General features: G+C 37.5%; 1 protein-coding gene across 2 annotated transcripts in view; it reads left to right on the plus strand.

Moving 5' to 3' along the window:
- Nucleotides 1-24,371, plus strand: part of LOC131027243 (DExH-box ATP-dependent RNA helicase DExH17) — a 290,481-nt gene that overhangs the window by 173,114 nt on the left and 92,996 nt on the right. For both annotated transcript variants that reach the window (XM_057957261.2, XM_057957262.2), the window contains 5 exons: nucleotides 1,367-1,404; nucleotides 1,685-1,706; nucleotides 1,962-2,174; nucleotides 2,446-2,602; nucleotides 2,747-2,798. In XM_057957261.2, coding sequence (XP_057813244.2) covers nucleotides 1,367-1,404; nucleotides 1,685-1,706; nucleotides 1,962-2,174; nucleotides 2,446-2,602; nucleotides 2,747-2,798 — 482 coding nt within the window. The remainder of the gene's footprint in view (nucleotides 1-1,366; nucleotides 1,405-1,684; nucleotides 1,707-1,961; nucleotides 2,175-2,445; nucleotides 2,603-2,746; nucleotides 2,799-24,371) is intronic.

Below are 24,371 nucleotides of genomic sequence, written 5' to 3' on the forward strand. Positions count from 1 at the left end.
GCGAGGGTTTGAGGGTGAGAGAGAGAGGTAGAGAGATAGGTCTAGATCTTGGGGGAGCGAGGAGAGAGTGATATAGAGAGTGGTAGAGAGAGGGGATAGAGGAAGAGTGATAGGAAGATAGATAGGTCTAGAATTCAAGGCTGATAAAGTGAGTGAGATAGAGAGAGCAAGAGAATTCTAATAGGAGCCTACTGATTATTGAAATTTGAGTCTGAAAATTTAAAAGACCTTCTAAAAACTAGAATTTGCATTATAAATCCTAGAGATCTGAAACCACTCTCAAACATCCTACCAACATATACATGAAATATAATTTAAAGTATTTCAATGTCTTTTTGACATGTTTGGACCTCTTTTTTTTATGCAGCAGACTTTGCCAAAGAATCACCTAGTTTTTGTGAAAAACTCACCAAAAACTTGGTGAGTTTTTCCGAAAAACTTTGCGATTTTTTGTGTGAGTTATTGGCCTAAATACTCGCCGAGCAAAAATGGCTTCTAACAATTGGCAGTAGGTCATTACAATTTAAGGACAGTTATTAGGCAGATTTTAAGGCAGAAAAAAGCACTTCATTGGAAAATAAATTGCTGCAGTATTACCAGTTGTGAGAAAGGGATATCGTGGTCATTTTGCACTATATTCTGAGCTATATCTGGGAGCATTAAAATTGATACACAGCTCAAACTACCAGCAGTAATTTCTGAACCAATCTCATCAAATAAATTAAATATTTCATGTTTATATACTATTAAGGAAAATAATTATATGCTAGAGTATGATATATTTGAAAAAAATAAAAATAAAATTAATTGGGATATTACACATTCTTCCTTCCAATGCATGAAAATCAATAGCCCTTAGTTTTTTAGAAAGTACAAATTGTATTGCATCGACAATAATATTGTTTAGAAAATGCAAATTATATTACATTGAAGATTATAATAATTACGTCAAATAAGGAATATGGGTACTAGGAAGATGTTATCTTATGAAAGCTACAAATCTAGCACGTGAGAGGCTTTTTGAGGAAAAGTGTGATATTTTTCTGAGTTTTAGGTAATGGAAAAAACATTGATATCTCATCTAGGTTCTTTTTAATTTCAATTCTAATGGCTTTTAATTTTGTTTGAATTAGATTCTATATATCGTACAGATAAAAACATCTTTCATCTTGTTTGTTTATGAATCATAATTATTTGGTTGGCATATGTGTGTGTGTTCCACTTTCATATTATTTTCTCATATTCAATGATTTTGTCTAATTATATTATCTAATTTACAAAGTCACAATCACTTGGCATGCTTATATATTGTCTTATAAATACACACCACTTTTTTTCATTGGAATTGTAACTTCTGTCTTGGCAGGTTATGCCCCAGCAAAAAATGATTTTCTCTTTGAGAAGGTATTTATTTTATAACTATTTCAGCTGCAACTCTGACCCCATTTTGTAATTTATCTAGTATATGCCATTGGGTTCACAAATGGTTCTTGTAAGAGAGAAATTGACTTTTGCACCAGATGAATCGAGATTTTTTTATTTAACACAGTGATTTTTGTCATAGATTGTTTTCTTTTTTTCCCTTATTTAGAAAGCTCAATTTATGTTTTCTAGCTTGTTCCTATCTGATGGTGTTGACACTTTTGTGTGATTGGCTTCATTGGTTGATGATGTAAATCCTCAGCGCCTCCAAACTTTTTTATATGGTAAGGAGTGATGGTTGATGGGATTAGATCATAATGCATGAAGGATGGAAAACTGAAAATATTACTGCCTTAAATTTCTTTCTCATAATTTTTCTCTTTTACTTCTTTAGATTTAATGAAGAAAAGGATAGGGGAGAAACAAACACTTTTAATGTGATTGGGTGTGGATATGGATTTATCCAGTTGAACTCAATTAAATATTTTCTGCATGTTTTGATAATTTATTAAGAGTGACAAATATTTGTTTCTGCACAGATATGCTTATGCAACATTCTAGAGGAAAGGCAGCTCTTGTATTTTGCTCTACAAGAAAAGGAGCTCAAGAAGGAGCTCTTCATCTTTCTCAAATAGTGATGAATAATGGATTTTCAAATCCATTTGTGAAGTCATTTGATCAACATGAAAGATTGAAAGTGGCTTCTCTTTCATTCAGTGATAAACAGATGCAAGTTTGTATCCAATGTGGTGGTAAGGGTTTTGCTTTCAAGTCTTCTGTCAAACCTAGTAGTTCTCTCCCCAAACATTTGGGGGAATTAGTACTCAGTTTATTGTCTTTGTGAAAGTATTTGTGGGTGATTACAAACATAGAGAAGAGGCATTGGTAATAAATATTTTCAAAGATAGTATCCAAATACCCCGTTAACTTCTTTTTTATTCTTATTTTGCTTCAATTTATACTAGATGTCAAGTAAAATATATAATTCAATGAAGTTATGAATCATAGTTTTCTTGACTGCAGTGGGATATCACAATGGTGGCCTTTGCCTAAATGATAGAAACCTGGTTGAAGGCCTTTTTTTGAAGGGTGACTTACTGGTTCTTTGCACTACAAATACGCTTGCCCATGGTATCAATCTGCCTGCACATACAGTGATCATCAAATCAACCCAATACTTGTATGATAAAACCCTTGCCCTCTTCTTCATTTTACATTTTTAGTGTGAATTCTCTTTGATTTGATGGTGAACTAATGAATGTCTTTTCCAGTTTTTGAATTTTAATTTCAACTGATTCTGTTTGTATGTGAAATTTCTTTCTAGTAATAAGGAGAAGGGTCGATACCTTGAGTATGATCGTTCTACTATATTGCAGGTTTGTTGGATCTCCTTTCAATTTTCTGAAGCAGTTGCCAATATAATTTTGTGAAGCTATCACTTAGTAATAGCTAATGTGGTAATATGACAGTATTAACCATCTAATAACAAACATAAAATTAAAAAAAAAAAAATTATTTACAAGGCGAGAAAAAAGTTCTATTGGGAATTCACTGTGCAATTTGAATCTTAAGTGAAGCCTTTACACCTGTTATTCAATCCTTTATTTTTTATTTTTCCCTGAAATCATGCATCTCATATTAGATCATGCCATATTAATGGTGCATTGACTGATAAAAGTAACAACCTAGCAGCCAACCACATAACATTGAGGGGCTCCGCTGTTGATATGTGGTGAAACAATGATGTGCTATTTTTGTGTGGTATTGAAAGGAAACGAATCTGAAAACAAAATGCAGTTGTTAAGGTCTAGAAGGACAAACAGCCTATGGGAACAAAATAAAAATAGTATTGATTTTAAAAAAGCTAGAATTGATATCCTTACAATATATAGAAGAGAACCAAAACTCCTTTAAACAGTTATAGAGCAACAGTTTTTCAAGTCAGGAGTCCTAAGAATAGCAGAATTATAGGTACCATAATATATTGGGTCTTGCGCTATTACATTGACATATTAGGAGATGTTCAAATAATGATAGTTTAAAATTGTATAAACATGTATGTAATGTCCCCTTTATTTAGATCTTAGCATCTAATTAAATAATTAAAATTTAAGCTGTCAAAAAGATAATATAATAAATGACGACTTATTTAATTATTTAATAAGGTCATTAAAGTGAGTGACTTTAATGGATGAGTTTGAGCCAAAATATGAAAAAACGGAGGAGTTTGAGATGCAGCAGACCCATTTTGGACAAGGAAGTGCAAAAAGAACTAAAAATGAATTAAAAAACCCAACTTTTAAAGCTACTAGATGTCCCAGCCGGATGCGAGAGTCCCGTGTTAGGACTCGCGAGTCTGAGTCTAGGACTTGCGCAAGTCTCATACCGGGTTTCGGCGATTTTTGGCTGAGACTCTCTAGGACTCAGCTCGCGAGTCCATGGCGAGTTGACTCGGTGAGCCTTAGGACTCACGAGTCCCATGAGTCCTTGCCAGGACTTGCCAAGTCCTCAATCTATGGTTTATTGTTTCAAACTTCTCACAAGGTATGACCTTCTAGAATGGATTCATTTTTCCTTTTAACTTAGAGATTTCATAATAAAGGAATATATGGTATGCAAAGTTTTTGCTTGCATGGATATAGCTAGAAGTGTGAATGAGCATGGGAGTCGTCATATTCAAGAGCTGATTATAACTACTAAGAAATTAGCTACAAGGAAGATAATGCAGTTCGATAATGCATGGTTTGTCAAAAGCAACACTTTTTCTAGTTGCGATGTGCAGCTAATTGGAAATGGATTTTGAGATTTGGTTCCTTGGTCTCCATCTTAAACTTTAATGTTTAAAGGTTTTTCTATGATGCTGATCATGAAAATTCCAGATTTTGCAGTGATGATAGCAACTTATCGTATGGATTTGAGTGCACGAAATGGTCTCTATAGCACTTGGGAATTGGATGTTGATCAGAACTTACCAATCCATGGCAACAAAGGTGTTCCTAAGGTAATTATAAACCAGATTTTCAGATCTAATATTGCTGATTTTATTTGTTCCAGAAGCTTTGGGAAATTAGCTTGTGATTGTATCAGAGTGGAGCAGCAGAAACATAGTGGGAGCAAGAAGCATATAGAGAAATTCCTCAATGATTGCAGCAGCTTAACTATCTTGGAGAATTGTCACGCTGATAGCTATTTGGGAAATCGTCATGAGTGCAATTACATTTGGTTTCGTTTTCCAAAGGAGAATGCCAAAGCATTTCATCGTGATTGCATTGCATGGCATGCATATCATTGTTCCTTCAGCCCACATATAGATGATTTGATCATGTCCTTAATAATACACAAGAAATGGAAGGATGGCTTGTAATATCCCCATTTTAGCTCTCCATGGTTTATGCTTGGTTTAGCGTATCATTGGGTCCTTGTAGGCTAATAATGGTGATTAGAGGACCCCGTTGTGGAGTTATTTGGCTCTCCAAAGGGCAGTTGTCTCCGTTTTCCTCTCTAGATCCTTCATATGTTATGAGGCAATTGATATTCAGGGGTTTCTGGCTCTATTTGCATATACTTACTATTTATAGTTGTTGTCCTCATTTTTGTAAACCAAAAATGTGGGCAACCCTATTTTTGATTAAAAATCATCTTTTTGAGTCTTTGTACATGCTTTCCAAGGTTGAAATTTGTTCCAAATTTTACATATCTTGGGTGTGTGCTTTTTCTTTGGTTTTCTTTGCCAGTTTTTATTTGTTTTAATCTTTTATTTTGCACTCTTAGTGCACTTTTGGGTTTTAAATCTCTAATTCCAAGTTATAGGAGCTTTTTGAGCTCATTACAAGTGACTTTTAAATCAACTTGTAATGAGTCTCTTGAAACCCGATTTTAAGTTAAAGGGTCTTGGGGGTTTTAAACTTGCAAGTGCAAGTGAACATATTCACTTGCAGTCGGGTCCTAAAGACCCGACTACAAGTAAATATGTTACTTTTTAAGATTTTTATTATTTTAACTTGTATTTCTGCTCTTCAAACCCAACCCCTTTCTCTTGTTAGGTTCTCTTTCAAAGTACTTAACTTACAGTCGAGCCTTTAAGATCTGACTACAAGTAAAAGAACTTTGAAAGAGTTTTGAGCTTTCTTTGTTTACTTGTATCGACTCTCTTCTAACCCAATCACAAGAGTGTTGAAGGGTTTCTCTCCTTTACGATGGAATCCGTTTTTCTTGGAGAATCCGTTTTGCATTGATGAATAGTGAGATTGTTTCCTAAAGGGAGTCTTTCTCTCTAATCGGTTATAAGATCTTTGGGAGTGGCACTTCAAGAGTTATCATTCTCTCTTTCAAGTTTTCTTGACTTTCGGTTTTGTGCCTTTTCCTTTCAGGTATGAGTTTTACCTTTCTTTTCTTTCATGCTTTGTGTTTAGTTTCTTTTCTTTTTCAAGCAATGGGATTGAGGTGTTCATAGCCGTCCTAACGTTTTGCATTTTTTTCTTTTCTCTCTTGCCATGAGTTTTTGGCGTTCTTGTGTCTTCCCCTGTGATTTTAAGTGTTCTTTGCATCCTCTATATCAGGTTTTTTGCATGAGTTTATGAGTTCGGGTTTTCACACATTCTTTGCAAAACTAAAAGTAACTTGTAGTCAGGGTTTTTAAACCCGAATGCAAGTTAATCTTTCTTTGCAAACTACGTGTTCGATTTAGTAAGTTGCAAGTTTTTGTTCTCATGTCCACTTGCAGTCGGATCTTATGAACTCAACTACAAGTGGATTGTGAGCGAGTTTTTCCCATTAATCTTAAAACCTTTTCACTTATATGTCGTTGGGTCTTTTTCCTTCAAGTGCAAGTTTTAATGATATATGATAACTTGCAGTCGGGCCTTTAAGACCAAACTACAAGTAATCATATGTATTCTCTTTGTAATCGGGTCATTTTTCATGTCTCTGCAAGTCTTTAAACTACGAGTATAACATTATCACTTGTAGTCGGGTCATTTTTCATGTCTCTGCAAGTTTTTAAACTACAAGTATAACATTATCACTTGTAAGCGGGTCTTGGAGACCCGACTGCAAGTGAATAATATAACTTTTTCCCTCATTTTGCCAACAATCTAAGAGATAAAGCTTCACAAAATGATCCTTTGCGCTCATATGTTTTTCATGTGCCAAGTTCATTTGCAGTTAAAGTTCCCAAACTCGACTACAAGTAAATGTTGCTGTCAAAATCGGGCTTTAAGCATGATATCGCAAATTTTATGACTGCAAGTAAATCATTTATTTTCCCTTGTTGCTCACTTGTAATCAGGTTCCCAAGATCCAATTACAAGTGCCAAAATGGTCACTTCTCCTTTGTTTGGTGAGTTCACGACAGTTGCAGCTGTTTCCTTTCACTTCACAATGCTTTCCATACGCCTTGCATTCGTCATCCTTTTGCAATCAGGTTTTAAACCTTCCATTTCAAAATTTTCCCTATTCCAAGTCTTCACATTTACACTTGCAGTCGGGTCTTGGGAACCGATTACAAGTACAAAAGTGAGAAGTTCCCCACTTTCAATCACCTTCATGAGATCCGATTTTCCTCCCATTTCTGTCCAAGCTTATCTATAAAGCATTGTTGAGTCGGTTCAAGCAGTTTTATGTTAAAATCCTTCCCAAGTTCTTGTGTGGGCATTGGTTTTCAAGGCTTGAAGATTATGGAATCACTTGTTGCAGCTAAAGATGTTCTTAACCTCTTAAGTTTTCATCACAGTGTTACAAATTCTTGTTCGATGTGAGGAGAGCCATCTTCACCTCCGAACAAGAAAATGAAATACAAATATGATAAGTATCAAAATGAAGTTGTTCCCACATAGGGGATATCTCTTATTGATGAGATTCGGGATATAGAGACCGGACACGTTGACATGTCTGAGTTTTTGGAAAGAGTGGAGTGTTCGCCAACACATGGGATGCAACTGCTCCTAAATAGTCATATCAGTATGAAGTTGTTCCCACACAGGTGATCTCTCTTATTGATGAGATCCGGGATACAGAGATCAGACACGTTGACATGTCCGAGTTTTTGGAAAGAACAGAGTGTTCACCAACACATGGGATGCAACTGCTCTTGAATAGTCATATCAGAATGAAGTTGTTCCCACACAGGTGATCTCTCTTATTGATGAGATCCAGGATACAGAGATCGGACACGTTGACATGTCCAAGTTTTTGGAAAGAACGGAATGTTCGCCAACACATGGGATGCAATTGCTCTTGAATAGTCATATCCATCTAGTGTCTTCATTTCTAGGAGCTGCCTTAGAACCTGATTTTTTTCTCGCGTTTGCTTCTCATTTTGATTGAGAAACGAGAACAATCAGAGATGAAGATGGGAATGTAATTATAAGATTGGATCTAGAAACAATAAACAAAATCTTCAATGTTCCCGCATCTCCTGTGTATGCCGACATAACCATGAAGAGTGCCTTAGATGCAAAATGGCTGAAAACTCCTCGGACCCGTTTCTCGAGATGGCCCAAGTTGTATAGATATGACTTCATTGAAGAAGTAGGAGACATGATCATGCTTCTTAGCAAAATCATGGGTTTGAGACATTCCAATGTATTCGAAATCTGGATGTACAAGTACATCGTGATCATGAGAAAGAATGCATCTCACATCTTCTGGGAGAGATTATCAGCGACAACTTGTGTGATCAGCTGTCACAAGTTCCTAACACTCTCACTTTCTATATGAATTCCTACTTGGTTTATATTGCAGTGTCACTTAGATAGTTTCTTGGTCTCTCTACCAAGGGTGACAAATCTCTAGTGCCAGTATATCAGTTGACTTTAAGGCCCAATAGGCTTCATTTCAGAAGAGTGTAGGATGCATTCTTTGGTCATTTCATGTGTCTCTTTGATAAGATGGTCAAGAATAGGAGGATTTCTGAGGCTGCATGGAAGAAGGTGAATGAATATGGATGTTTGTTTTTGCAGTTCCCAACTTTCACATATATGAGGGTTGGATGTTTTGAGGGGCAGCCATACATGTTACCTCGATATCCTACAAATAAGGTTCTCTTGATGGAATTGGCAAGACAATTGATGACAGTTCATGCAGTGCAACTTGCCACTCATAAACTCGGTATAAATATTTCGTCACACAATCTATTGCAGATTGGCTGATATTCTCTGATACCTCAGCGAGGGCTAAGACAATGGAGACAGAACTTCATAAAATCAAGATGAGGAAGTTCATAGTCAAGAAGGGTTTTGATTACCAATGCATGAAGGACAAGAGCAAAAGGGCTTTCACCCATATCCATCGTCTGGAAGACATTTGGGTTGATCTCCGCACTGAAGAAGAAATCAAGGGAATGGACTACAATAGGTTGACTCTGGAACAAATTGTAGATCTTGATTTAACTAGAATTCTAGAGGGCATGGTAGATGATGGAAAGATCCTCAATCCTAAGTATGTCGAGCAAAGAGTTGTAGAAGCTCCTCTTCCTTCTCCACAATATTCAAAGAAGGAATGTGACTATATCATTGATAGATTTCAGCCCATCTTTGCAAATACAAATGCTTGGCTGAAGGATAATAGGGTCAAGATTATCAAGATCAAAGTTGAAAATGAAAGTGATTTGGTTGGGCCTATTGGGCGAAGATCCGAAGTCAGGATCAAGTTTAAGGAAGGTGCCTCTTCTTCTGACACAATGATTAAGCTGCGAGTGAGTAGAGCCTTAGTTATTGTTATCACAAAAGCTTGCACCCTTGGTGAGCTATCAACTCAACAACCTTGTGAAACATGGAAACAACCCCGAAGTGTGGAACCTTGCGCAAGGGGGTTGAATCTTTGGAGAAGGCTGACTTCCTTCTCAATCCAGGTGCAGGTGTTGAACCAACTCAACACTTTAAAACTAACTCCTAAGCCTACCCCAACAACTTGCAGAGCTAAAGGAGAGAGAGAATGCTTGGAATGAAAGGAGGTGATGCACCAAGAAGAGATTGTTTCTCTCCCTTCCGAAATAGCACAAGGAACCAACTAAAAAACCCAAGAAATGCACAACATCAATTCCATAATTGACCCAAACGCATGTATGGAGGTTAGAATTCGCTAAGTGTCAAGAGGGGAGAAGGATTCCCACAAGTCACCCTCAGAAAACAAGTTAACACTGCATAGATGGAGAGAAAAGCCACAAGACATACTCCTATAATGAAGGTAATAAAGCATACAAAGCATACATACATTAGAAGAGGCAAGAATAGTGATTTTCATTTGATCATAAGCCCAAAAGCCAATCTTACAGTTGCAGAAATGCAAAAAATAATTACAAGTCTTTAAGAGAAGAGAAGAGCATAAGAAAGCTCAAGTCAACAGGGAGAGAACCCTTTACAATGAGGCTTAAAAGTCATTATATAGAAAATGGTCACAAGGGTGAGCATGACCCCTGCATGTCAGTCTGGAAGTGCAGGGAATTGCATGGACTTGACTTGTACATGCAACCAACCTAGCCATACCCACAAAGGGCAATCTTGAGAAGGTGGATTGAATAACCTTCCAAAGTCAGGCATGACATAAGTCACCAAGCATGGCCCTGTACCTCCCTTGATGGAAATCCTGCGAAAAACATTAAATGCACCCTTGTGGCTCCACAAAAAAAGTGCATAAGTCACCAAAACTGTCAGAGCATTTAAAGCCTTGAGTGTCGATCACGCCATCCGGAAGTGTTGCAAGCCAGAAGCAAGTTTGGAAGACTTCGGGGACCGAAGTCACCGTAGTTGGGGAACTTGGAGGACCGTAGTTAGGGAACTTCGGAGGCCGGGGTCACTGTGGTTGGGGAACTTTGGGGACCGGGGTCACCATAGTTGGGGAACTTCGGGGACTGGGGTCACCGTAGTTGGGAACTTCGGAGACCGGAGTCACTTTAGTTGGGGAACTTCGGAGACCGGGGTCACCGTAGTTGGGGAACTTCGGAGACCAGGGTCACCATAGTTGGGGAACTTCGAGGACCAGAGTCATTGTAGTTGGGGAACTTCAAACTTGGGAACCTGGGGGCTCCGGAGTTCCGAGGTTGAGGAACTAGGAACTTTGGAACCTGGGGGTTTCGGAGTTCCGATGTTGAGGAACTAGGAACTTCGGAACTTGGGGGTTCTGGAGTTCCGAGCTAGAAGGACAAGGAACTTGGGAACTTGGGGGTTCTGGAGTTCCGGAGTTGAGGAACTAGGAACTTTGGAACCTGGGGGTTTTGGAGTTTCGGGGTTGAGGAACTAGGAACTTCTGAACCTGGGGGTTCTGGATTTTCGGGGTTGAGGAACTAGGAACTAGGAACTTCGGAACCTGGGGGTTCTGAAGTTTCGGGGTAGGAGAACAAAAGAAAAGCCAAGGGAAGGAAAGGAACTTCAGAAACTTGGAGTTCTGGAGTTCCGGAGCAGGAAAGAAAGAGGCTAAGGAAAAGAAACTCCGAACCTTGGGGTTCCGGAGTTTCGGAGAAGAGAAAGAGAGGGCCAAGGAACTTCCGACAAGGCAACACTTCAAACCATGATTTCACTGCTTTTCTCCTTGATCAACTGGGCAGCGTTGGTCCATGGAACATATCTCTAATTGGTTCTCACTGATGGACCAAGGGTGTCATAAAATGAATTATCCCTCCACCAAAAGTGTCATTGAAAGGGAAGGAGAAACCACAGGTGTAGATCCATGTTGTTGATGCTGAGCATGAAACCCATGATGAGAATGCTGCAGAATTACCCCCTTCAGTTGGCTCAGATTCTCCTCATATGGCTATTCCACAACTATCATTGGATGTTCCTATGTCTCCAATTGACACAAATGTGGATTCATTTTCTACGATATATGTAAACCTTGTGGAACCAAGTACATTTGCTGGTGTTAACACAAGGCTATCTATTGAAACGTCTCATGGCAGCCTTGAGAATGTTTTTGAGATAAATCCTTCTTATGTGGCCATGTCTAGTGTTTCTCTCACGAAACTTTGAGAAGTTCATGATGGAGGCAAGTCATGAGTTACCACCTGAGTAGAGAATTGTTACTGTTCAAACATAAACTTCTCCTCGAGTTGCAACTATGGTACAGGTAGAACCTATTCCTTCAGAAACAATAGTTGTTGTCTCAAATACAAGCTCATTAGAACTACCCCCTTGGCTGAGTTTGATCACACCTAAGAGGAAGAAGCAAGAGATTTCTCTTGACATCTTTGATTTTTAGAAAGTTGCAAAACTTAAGCCCAGAGCTGCAAAGAAAGAAAAAACAGTCTCGCGGGTGGTGGTAGACAAGGATAAGATGAAGTATGTAGAAGTAGCAGAGCCACTAGTTGAGAAGTTGTTGATGTGTTTTTCATGCACATGCGAACACAAAATCAAATTCCCAAAAGTATCTTATCCTCTCTTGAACAAAGCTTCTCAAATGCTGAAGATTGGCTTAAGGATCACTTGAGACTTGAGTTACCGGGTTCGTCCCCCTACACCCCTGGTACTGGTCCAGTTCGGTCCTGGTTCAGGGTTTTGGTTCGGTCCGGTCCTGGTTCAAGGTTTTGGTTCGGTTCGCCTGTGGTCCGGACAAGGTTCGAGATTCACAGACCTAGTTTGGACCAGGTCGAACCCAAGAGGACCCAGGTCTGACATAGGGGTCTGACAACCCAAAAATGGTTTTTTTTTTTTGCAATTTTTTTTTTTTTTTGAATTCCACCACATAAAAAATTAAAATTTAACCCTAAAAGTGAGTTTTAAAACATTAACTTGGCTCATTTCACACAAGCAACATGACTACATGCAAGGGGGAACGAAGATGTGGGATATAGAGCCAGACCATACTGATTTGGATGCTTTCACTTCTCAACTTGTTGCATTTGATGACTCAGATAGCGAGGAAACTTAAAGTGCAAGTGCAAGTGTAAGTGGCATTGGCATTGGCATTGATTCATCTAATGTCAATGTCAATGATGAGGAGGAGGAGAATGAGGATGATGAATTAGAGAATCCATTTGATGATCAAACTTTGAATTGTTGAAAGTTGAAACAATGATACTTGAATATTTTATCATTTTGATATTAAACTTGATGTATATGATGTTGTTATATATATATACACACACACACACACACACACACACACACACATATATATACATATAATGTGTATATATATATTGTACTACCGAACCCAAATGAACCCAAACCCCTTTTCAAAATTTTGCCGTACCAGTTCTTCGAATCCGAACCGATGCCCGAACCCGAATTGGCAAGCCAGCTTGAGACAACTCCAAGGTTCATAAATGTCGGGTCTTGACATGTGGATAAGAACAATTGGTTGATGTGATTGTCGGTATCACAAGGGGACTTACGTTGAATTGTCGAATGCTTGAATCGTTGGAACTTGATCATCTGATGTTACAATCTAGTGATTCTTTTTATCCTAAACTAGCTCGAATTGAAAAAAGGGCAAAATATGAAAGGTTGAGGAGTTCTATTCTAATACCTAGAATGTGAGAAGATAGGTGAATGATCAAATAGAATCCTACTAGGCAAGGTCTCACCATCAACTTGAACAATTTGACACAAGCTTTGTGCAATCTTCTAAGGACATTTCAAAGATGTTCAAATCATTACCATCAAACATTGCTCACCATTCAAGTTAATGCATAAACAATGGACGCATAACAATGTGAAGTTAAGCTCATATCATTCCAGTTGACTACGCAAGGTGCACTTACAATCAACAAGAGGCTAGTGGTATGGACTAAACGGATTCCACACAAATGCATTCAACAAATCCCTCCATCCAATCTAATAACAAGAAAGTAAATTGAGAAGTAAAGATCATGCAAGTTTTTGAAGTAACAAATCAAATTCATCATAACTTCAATGAAATCAATTGTTCTTAACAACAAGATTTGGCAACAATCTTTGCCTTCTTCTTCTATTTATTATTAACCTTTACAAATGAAGAGCTTGAGCCTTTTGTAATGCTCTCAATACAATTCAATGGCTCAAATCAATTCGATATCAATGGCCGAGATTTTATAATGAAAACCCTAATTAGGGTTTTTTACAGCAAACTGAATTTGAACCAATGAAATAATTACACACTTTGGCATGACCAATAGATAATAAGGTTAGGTGTCTCGAAGATTGTGCCATCACGGACGAGTTAGGTACATTACATCTGGACATGCTGATGTGGAACTTCTCTGATTGGTGTAGTAGTGATTGGGATGCCATTTGAACTTGCACTTGTAGACTTGGTAGATCATCATGAAGGAATATTTCTTGATACTCAACATTATCAAGCTTCAGCGGTTATGATGATGATCCTCTAACTTTGATTAACTCTTCTGAAACTATCCTCTTGAATGCTTCAATCATGGAGGGGCAAGGTATACTCTTAGTTTTGAAGTATTGATATTGTCTTGGAACGAACTCTTGATGACACAACTGCTTCTTGTGTAATCACCTTTTTGTACTTGTTTATGAAGTTCCCTTGAGAATATCTTCCTTGTATCTTGATCTTGATGTTGAAATTTGCTCCTTGAGAGACTTGCTTCAATCCTCCTCCAATGTGATGCCCTTGATTTCTTTCTTCATCTCCTGCAAAACAAATAAATGAACATCAAACACACATGATATATACCTTCTATATACCCTCCTAGTTTGATATAATTATGTGACTTCATGTGGTTTGCAGGTTTAATAAGAGTATTTAGAGAGAATTCGCCTTCATGAAGGAGCACTTGAAGTCGATGCCACTCTAAGGAAGGGGCACTTGAAGTCGATGCCACTCTAAGGAAGGGGCACTTGAAGTTCGCTCTCACCTTGATGCACATGAATATTCACTCTCACCTTGATGTATATGAAGTTTGCTCTCACCTTGCTACTCATGAAGTGATCTTTGAACTTGCTTTCATTCATTTTTCTTCTTTCTATGGGTTTCAACATTGAGTCTTTCCTCCATTTATTGATGTAATCATGATGAACTGTCCTTAGGGAAGGGCTATAGAAGAATTTCGCTCTGGGAATGGAAGACATGAAGTTCGCTCCCCTCCTTTGATTCTTGAAGTTCGCTCCCCTCAGTTCATGAAGTTCGCCTTCTAACTTACCTTTCATCATCTTAAATTCAAAATTGTTCTCTCCCCTAAGCATGTCAATTGTCAAGACATCAAATTAGCTCAAGGAAATGATCTATTAGCTGTTTTGCATCTTATTTTGGGCAAAAGACAAATTCACTTCCCTAGGCTAGAACATGAAGTTCGCTGCCCTCCTTGGATTCCTAAAGTTCACTCTCATGGGCTTAAACGTGAAGTTTAGACATGGAGTTCGCTCTCCAAGGCAAGCACATGAAGTAATTCTTAAATCTTGCCTTCATCTACTTAACACCAAAATTACTCTTTCCAAACATTAAATCAGCTCAAGGTAGTGGTCTTGTAAGCAATCTTGCAAGTTTGCCTTCCATTAGGGGCTCATGAGATTCTCTCTACTTAGCTTCCACATGAAGTTCGCTCCCCTATGCTTAGACATGAAGTTCGCTCCTCTATGCCCAAAGAAGAAGTTCACTCCCCTCCCCTTGAAGATGAAGTTCGCTCCCCCTGCTCAGTTTATGAAGTTCGCTCTGTTGTGCGTTATGCACACCCCGCCCTGCTTTAGGGGACCTCGTTGTTTTTTTGTTGCCTTTCTGCCAGAGAGGTAGAGAGGGCAAAGTAATGGGTTTTGCATTCAAAATGCCTATCAGAGCCGAAGTCTATTAGAGCTAAGGTTTAGTGAGTGTCACGTGATATGTGAGCCTCAAACCCGACATTTTCAAGACAAGTGAGATTCATTTGTTTCGTTCTCACGTTGCACTTGCCAAATACCAAATTACCCGAAATTTGCATCCTATGTGGTTGGGAAGCACAATAAATAATGTAAGGTTGAAGTCAGAAGGGTGAAATTTGGCTAGATGAGTCAACATCTCCACAATTTCTCTCCAGTCGCCTTCGTAATTCCCTTTGCAAATGTAGACCTGAAGCCGAGCCAAGTTGAGATGGAAACATCACACTATTTTTCTTCTAATCCCGATTTCACTTGCAGGAAGGGTGAATATACTCTAGTTAGCGCATTTCTATCAAAATGGCCGAATTCCATAAACACGCGATTTTAACGTTCAAAGCAAAGTTCGGCATTTTGATAAACTTTGAGCTGAGTTTTCCAAGCAACCACTAAGATGAAGGGCGAAACGAAAGATAGGCAGAAATTCGCGCATCTCAACTAGAATGGCCAATTTCGTGCCCAAAAGATTAGAAGTTTAGAACTAAGGGAAAAGGTCCAAAATCGCGCCAAACGCTTCATTAGCTCGAAAATGACCAACACTTCTAAAATCGCACATAACAACTGATATTGCCGAATTCGCAAGTGAAAATGAAAAACAAAACCTAAATCGCACAAAACGACCAATCTAGCCGAATTTCGGTTAAATAGGGACTTTCCAACTTCCAAAGCAAAAATCTCTCAAAATCGCTAGATGGCCCGAAAACTTAAGAAAGGTGCATTTTAACTCAAAACTAAGAATCGCCCATTTTTGTTAAAATGCCCGATTTCTACTTGCAAGGGCACCAAAAGGAAAACATTTTATCTCACCAGTAGTGTGTATGGCCCAAAGTCTCGCAAAAGGAGGGCAAATAAATGTTGGTTTTTTTTAAACCTCGCATTTTAATCAATTCTCTCGGAAATTTTAAAAGGAGGAGATTAAAACTTTCAAATTGGGTCATTTAGCCGATATAATGACAAACAAGTTGGAAACTTCAAAGGATGTAAAGTCGCCAAAGCTACCTCATTAGTCGAAATTACAAAATGTTCAAAGTCTCGCCAATTTAGTTAAAAGGCTGAAAAGAGAAGGGTTCAAATCACGCAAAAGGAGCCCATTGGCTGAAAAGTTAATGAGACGCCAAATTTGCAAAATCGGCATATAAGCCGAGAATGACTAATGAGTTAAAATCGTGCAATATGGGTTCATTAAGCCGAAAAAATCTTTAAAAGACCACCTCCATATGCGGGCAATCTCACCCAAAAGGCCAAAGATGCCAAGTTTTATAAGGAGACTTTTAAAGGTCAAATGAAATCATCCATTTCAATAAAGAGCCGAGTTTTGCCAAGGGGTCGACCAAGTGAGAACTCACGCATTTTAATCCTAAAGCCCTAATTTTGCAGAGGGGACTTATATTTTAAAAGCGTATGTCTTTCGTCTTTCATTTTCAAAGCTCGACCTTGCCTAAAATTTAATATTTTGTTAAATTGATTTATTTAATTTTTCAAAATGATTAATTTGGGTCGAAATTCATTGTTTGCAGGATAACGTCGAGAAGAGCTAAAGCAAAAACCTGAAGTGCAAATTGGGGACGTGATCACAATCAACGCCGAGAAGCGAAAATGCAAAGATCAAGATCAAAACGACAAAGCCAGGCGTTGCTAATAAAGAGCGCATTGCAGGGGATCAAATCCAAGCATGGGGAAGCGCGCCATCACCAGACCACTGGACAAAATCCACCCTCAAGACCGAAGACAAAGAAGACGCAGGGGCACTCAAAATGTGCATTCCCAGAAGGATACACAACTGGATTTAATTCCAAAAATTCAGTTTTTGAAAACTGAAATTGTTTAATGTAAAAGCTGCCTAGGGGCCGTACCTAATGTATTCAAAACAAAGGGACACAGACCAGTCACGTTCAACTACCGGATTGACCAAATTAATGTCAAATAGTGGTAGGTAGTTGAGAAAGTGGTTGAAGGGATAACTGAGAATTGAGTAGGCATGGGTTAAAGCTATCAGGCTTCTAGAAGGTAGATCAGGGCCCTTGGATGCAATCAATCCTAGCCCTCGATTCAAATTGTAAAATCTATAAAAGGCAGAGACCTTTCTTTTTTAAAGGGTTAGAGTTTTTTTGTAGACAGTCAGAGCAGATTAGGTTAGAAGGTTAGATTTTAGCAGTTAGGAATAGAATAGAAATGCTGCAGTGTTGTAATAGCAACTAAAATCAATAAATGGACATTGATTTGGTGTTTATCATATTGGTTTCATTCTGTTTGCATGGTTTCCTTTAGCAGGTATTTGATGGATTCAAGTTCATACAATTGGGGATATACTGATTGTGTATCCCTGTGTATGGTTAGTCTGAGCCTTTAAAATTGTGTTTAGTTCAATTGCAAGTGTCTGTTTGAGTTGCGCCAGAATTGGGTGCTTAGGCATGCACTTGTAGTCTAAAAATCTTCTAAGTCCCCTTGAAGATTGTATCGTTCTTGTGACGTTGTGAGTTATTCTGGCCAAGCAGGAATTGGTTATGTTGAATCCATCTACCCGCATACCAGTCTTGTTAATTTTAGGTCCCCTAAACCCTTCTCCTTTGCTTTTATTCTCGACTTGAGAAACACAACATCTTAGGATGCAGACCAACTTGTTGCTAATGTAAGGCCCCTTGTGCTCCCAGCAAAACACATCAACCGTTGAGTTATCCCGCAGTCAAGAACTGACATTTGGAACCTTGAGGTTGTCCCCTTTGATCAACTAAAACAACATTAGGGATTTCCTTATACAAGAGAGGATAGGATACTCAGCGAGTAGATTCTATTTTGTGTTGGTCGGATAGAGTCATAGCAATGCGAATTTAGCCACGTCAACATGCTCCCCCTGCTCAGTTTATGAAGTTCACTCTTGCATCTTAAATCTTGAAGTTCGCTCCTCTGTGCTTGAAGGTGAAGTTTGCTCCCCTAGGCTTGAAGGTGACGTTCACTTTCCATTCTCATTTCATGAAGCGAATTTCAAACTAAAACAAACTTTCTTCAATCACTTCATTGTTCCTTCAACTCAATCCTTAGGTTTTGTAAAGTCTTTATCTGCAAAAATATGTCAAACTTTCCCTATGAAGGCCTAAAATGAAAAATTCGCTCCTATCAAAGAGCACATGTGGTAAACTTTGCTCCAAAGAAGGAGTACTTGAGGTGACCTCAAATCAAAATCATGCTCACTATCTTCATTCAAATGCTCTAATTCATACTCAAACAAGGTTTCTAAGGGAAATTCGTTCCAAAAGTGATGGTAAATGAAGTACACTCTTGAGGGTAGTGAAGGCTTGAACTCACCTTTGCTCTCTTTCGCTCACTCTCTCAACTTTGATGGATCGTGTAATATTCATCATGTAGTCTTAGGATGAATTTTCGCTCTGTGGGAGAGGCACACGAATTTCGCTCCACAAGGGGAGCACTTGAAGTGACCCTCTAACTAGCAATCCTTCTTCACTGATGATTGACTCTCATGATATCTAGACTTTACAAACTCACTCATTTCACACTTCACACAAGGCTATCCACCTGTCTCCTGGCTTCTTGATTACCGATACCCCTCTAATGCAAAGGCTAATAGCTAAGGACTCAAACACCATCCTAGAAATCAGAAAAAAGTGGGGGTCCCCATTTGCAATGGGGCAATGTGTGAATACCTCACAACAGAAACCATCTGAAGAGATGCAACTATTAGACTACAGGCTTACAAGGATATAACTTGGTAAGAAGACGCATACAGGTGTCATGCATGATGCCACAGATTCAGTAGCTCTCTTGGTTCAGAATTATGATGAATTACTGGCAAAGAAGAATGAGCTTAAAGAGAGGAATTCACAGCTCATTGCAATAATTCAGAAGATAACGAATTCTTCAGAGAAAGTTGATCCATTGACCTCCTCTGCTTCTGAAGAATCCATCAAACAATTAGAAAAGGTTGCTCAGAAGGCTAGAGCAATTGATACCTGGGTTGATCAGTTGATTGATCAAAGTACCCAAGTAGTGAAGAAGACGTTGCATGTTTTGAGCAGCAAGAACCAAATTGAATGAGACTATGGAAGTTTTTGAGCAAAGTCTTAACTCAATTGAAGAAGATTTGAAGATCTGGCATCAAATGGATCAGATTAAGTTAGAGGTACTATGCAACAATATCATTATATCTAACAGAAAACAATACATAGAATTTGATGAACTTTTGACAAACAAATCGTTGGTTGTCAAAGAATTCATCAAAGATGTTTAGGTAACAATTGAGATGAGTGGCGAGGTTGAACAAGACTTACTTTCTAATTTTGATAAAATGTCTTGTAAGATTCTAAATTCAGATGGAGAGTTGCTTGCAGCAGAGGAGGTATTTGTAGATATGATTTCAAGACTCCGCAAGGAACTAGAAGTAGAACAGTTTACTGTGGATTCAATCCATAGATTTGTGAGTTGTCAGGTATTTTATGATAAAATGCAAGTTGCTCTTGAAGAACATAAAGAAGCAACAGTGAGGTATTATGATGCGATTATCAAGACTGTTGCAGTTGCCAAGAATACTTTAGGGCCCAACCTAGATAAATTGCAAAGATCAATCAGCAGTTTCCAATCTTTCATGGTTAGGAATGAAAAGGAATAAAGAGTGTCTCAGGACACTTAGTTTTTATTTTATGCATTTTGCTTTTGACAAGTTACATGTACAGATGATTTTTGTGATTGCAAGTGTATTTTTCACTTGCACTTTTGAAAAATGTAATTACATGTTAAACTACTACAAGTTGAGTTAGATTAGGATTGTAATTGGAATAAGTCATGGTAGTTGAGAGAATTTCTCAAGTTGGTTAGGATCCTCCCACCTTTTTCTCAAACTCCCTCTCCTATATATACTTGAGGGAGTCTATTGTATTTCTTATCTTTTTGCAAGCAAGTAAATTTTGCAGGATTTAATACTCATAAAGACTTTGAGCTTTATAGTTGTAAATTGTCATTTTCTGAGTAATATAAATAAGTGTAAGATTTCAAACTTTGTGTTGAAATCTTGCTTAGCTCCCACTGTGTTCTTGTGTCATTGAGGGATATATCTTTGTGCTTACTTAAGATTGTAGAAGGCTATTGGAAAGAGCTTCACCCCAAATAATTGCAGACTTTGTGTCGCAGATATCAAATGTGAAATTAGTTTTAGTTTGCAATTTGAAGTTGTGAAGTATTACAAGACTTTGTGCTTGCGATAATTTTCATTTTACTCTTAGAAGCGTATTATATTTGTAGACTTTGTGTTGTTGTACCTTGCACTTGTTCTTGAAAATTTTCTTTATAAAAGGGTAGATAGGATTTCAGATATTCAAGGCTCTGCGTTTGATATTGTTTTCCCGCCTCGGAGGAGGTGATGAAAATATTTGTGCTTTCAGGAAACTTCATTTCCTCTCTCTCATTTTACTTTATAAGTTGTTATTTACTTCCAATTGCTATTACTTTTAAGTGAAGAGAAAAGAATATAGGTTTTCTTGAAAGAAGAAAACAATCTGTTGTCTCACCCATATGAGATTAGTTTAGTTTGTAGATAGGGCGAGCCTTCCCTAAATTAGGAGAGTTTATACTCACACTATGGCTGAAACCACAATTTTGCACATCCTCCTAGGTGTACAAAATTTTCAACCAACAAATAAGTTAGTTGGACATTAGAGACCCACCTTACTATTTTTAGTAAGGCATCCAGATTGATAGTGGGAGTAGTGGGAGTTGTGGGTTAGTCGATGATGAAGTCAAAATCATTAAATAATGATTATTAATGGAGTTATGACATTTAATTATTATTAAAGTACTTAAATAATAATTAATTATTGTTAAGGTATTATATTGACTTCATGTGACTTTATAATTGAGGGTTATTTAATATCGTAAAGTCATAATACAAATTGTGAACATTAAATGACTTTATTTGACTTTATGATAAAAAGGTCATTTAATGATTATAAAGTCAAGTTATTTAAAAGTGCATTTAAGTTATATTGGGGGGCCCACTTTAAGAGATGATATAAAGTTATATTAAATGCTTTTAAAGTATACTTTATTATAAGTGATAAAGTGTTATTTCAAAGGGAGATACAAGTGATTAATAAAGTATACTTTTAAATATAATGTTGTGCACTTAAAAGGAGATAAATTAAAGTGAAATTAAGGGAGATGAAGCCAAATACCAATTGTATATTATATAAAGGCTTTTTGAAAAGGATTTCATTGTCATTTGATCATTTCATACTTATGTTTTTGAAGTTTGTTGTGTGGAGAAGAAACCACAAGGTTTTTTTCAGCCATCTTCAACCATTGGTGAATGAAGACTCTTCAATGCTTATGCAATTCTGTTGTCCGTATTTTTTGTATTCACAAAAATTGACAACCCCTTTAAAAATTTTGTTTAAAAATGAAAATTTTACTCTAAGGCACACTTCGCGAGGTAAAAAAATTCTTCACCCTTGGACTGGCTGAATCCTTGACCCACGTCTCAAATTTCATTGCATTCTAGGTTCGTTTGCTATGTTTTTCCTTCAATTTTAGGTTTTTCCTTATTGACTGCAGGTGGGAAATTTTCCTTGGATTGCAAGTTTTATTCTTCTCTTGTTTTAGTGTTAGAGGGAAATTTTAAGTCAATTACAAGTGCACTTTATGTAATATTTAAATTTGTAACTCAGTTTTTATTTCCCCCTTGGTGCTTTATGTCTTTTAAGTCATCGTAGGAACTTTTTGGATGTATTACAAGTTAATTTAAAATTATAAGTTAAAAAGAAGTTGTAATTCCTTTTAAAAGTTCCTACTTAAGTGATTTTAACATGTAATAGGGATTTTATTTCTTTATTACAAGTTTTAAAGTTAGTTTTTAGATGTAATAGGGATTTTATTTCCCTATTACATGTTTTATTGTTTTTTCAGTCACTTGTAAAGGGAATTTCATTTCCCTATGGCAAGTTCTTTTTTGAGTTAAGTCATTAAAACTTGTAAAGGGGATTTTATTTCCCTCTTAGAAGTTATTTTGACATGTTCTTTTCTCTCACAAACCTGATTTGCCTAAGAAATGAAAAGTGAAACAAATTAAAACTTGTAAAAGGGTTTCTAAAACCCTATTACATGTCTTTGCAAGGCATTCTAAACTTGTTGCTTCCTGCCAAGAACCCGACTTGCTTTCCTCTCCTTAGAGTTCGATTTTGCCACAATTTCTAACTGATTTTCGTGGAGGAATCCATGGGATGAGGAGGCGTTTTGAATTCCAGGTGGATTTCATGCTTTTGGAAACACGTTGCAGCTTTTTTGGTTGCCATTTAATTGATCTTTGACTGCGTTTTTTCTTCCATGAGCCATTTTTGAATGCCATGATTTGGAGATTGGAATGCCACGTTTTTCAGTTGGAACTTAGGCGTTTTGGTTTATACTTCTCCTACGTGGGTTTTCGATGAGGATTTGACCTATTCTTTCTCCTTCTTGAATGCCCCTTTTAGTGCATTCGGTTGAAATTCGTGTTTGGCTTGGACGTGTCAAGGGTTTCGGTTTTGTGGTTTCATTTTCTATTTAAGGAATCAGATCTTCCTTTCAAGGATTGTTTCATCTCTTGAAGAGGCATCTTGATTAAGCAAGGTAAGGTTTATTTTCAGTTTTGCTTTCTTTTTGTTTTCATTCCTTATTTGATCTTTGTATATGTTTGTTTTGTTTTGTTTTAGTTCGGGTTTGAGAGAGATCTTTCCCTTTCTATCCAAGTCTTGAATGTAATTTAAGAATTGCATTGTCTTTCCCCTTTCTTTTTTCCCTCTTTGATTGCATTTCGGGTTTTTAAAATTCGATTGCAAGTAAGATGAAAAAGTGAGTTTTTCCTCTTTGGTTGAAAAGACTTAATCATCTTTTGCCAAAAGTTCAAGTTTCAAAGTTGTTAAAAAGCTTGTCCTTCCAATTTCAGGTTTTAAAAACTTGATTACAAGTAAAGGTTTTTCCTATTCTCTTGAAGATGATCCTCCAAAATTGTTTCCTTTTTCATCCGCATTCATCGCTCTTGTACACACATTCCATTCCCATTATCTTTTCCATGTCAAAATTCCATTTTTCACACATTCTTCCTTTTCTTTTTCTTATTACAAGTATACTTGCATTCGGGTTTTACAAACCCAATTGTGAATATGTCCTACCCCACTTACATACTTGTAACATATTTCCCAAGATCCGAAATTGACCAAAAGCCAATTTCCAAGTGTTCCTATTTATTCACCATATTCCTCTCAAAGAGGGATAGAGTTTTTCCCATTGAAAAGAAGAAATATGTTTCATTTGGCTGATCTTGATGTTGCTTTGATACTTCTAGATCTTCATCACAGCGTGCCAAGCTTTTGTTCAATGTCTGATTTACTATCATCTTCTATTCCAAAGAAGATGAAATACAAATATGACAAGTACCAGAATGAGATCTCCCCTTCTGAAGTTTCCTCTTCCATGGAGCATATCAAGGATACAGAAATAGGGCATGTTGACATGTCAGAGTTTGTTAAAAGGGTGGAGGATCCAAAAAATAGTAACATGCAGTGCTTGTTGGACAGCCACATTCATCATGCTTCTTCCTTTCCGGTGGCTGCCCTAGAACCTAAGTTTGTTCTTGCTTGTGTTCACCATTTTGATAAAGAGACAAGAATTATTAGAAATGATGATGGGGATACTACTGAGAAAGTTTTCAGAATACCACCATCACCTGTGTATATGGAGATTTCCAAAGATAGTCTAGTTGTCTATTATGTTTCAAGGGAAAAGGATTGCAAACGCCACATTAACAAGTGGATCCATGAGCCACGAGCCGCTTTCACAAGGTGGGCTAAGTTATACCGTTCGACTTCAAATGGGAAATTGGAGACATCATTACTCTACTCAATAGGATGTTGAGTCTAGAGCATTCTAATGTTTTTGAACCCTGGATGTATCAGTTTATCATGTTTATAAGGCAGTCCCATCACATCTCATGGGGTGAAATTATCAGTGATGCTTTGTGTGAACAACTTGCAATAGTCCCTACCACCATGACATTCTACATGAACTCATACCTAGTGTATCTAGCAGCATCACTTAGACACTTCCTTGGTTTTTCTACCAAGGGTGTTCGCTCGCTTATACCCATATGGGATTACTATGGTCAGCTACCTTTGAGACCCAACAGAT

The sequence above is a fragment of the Cryptomeria japonica genome, chromosome 4 (assembly GCF_030272615.1).
Source record: "Cryptomeria japonica chromosome 4, Sugi_1.0, whole genome shotgun sequence".
Lineage (NCBI taxonomy): Eukaryota > Viridiplantae > Streptophyta > Pinopsida > Cupressales > Cupressaceae > Cryptomeria > Cryptomeria japonica.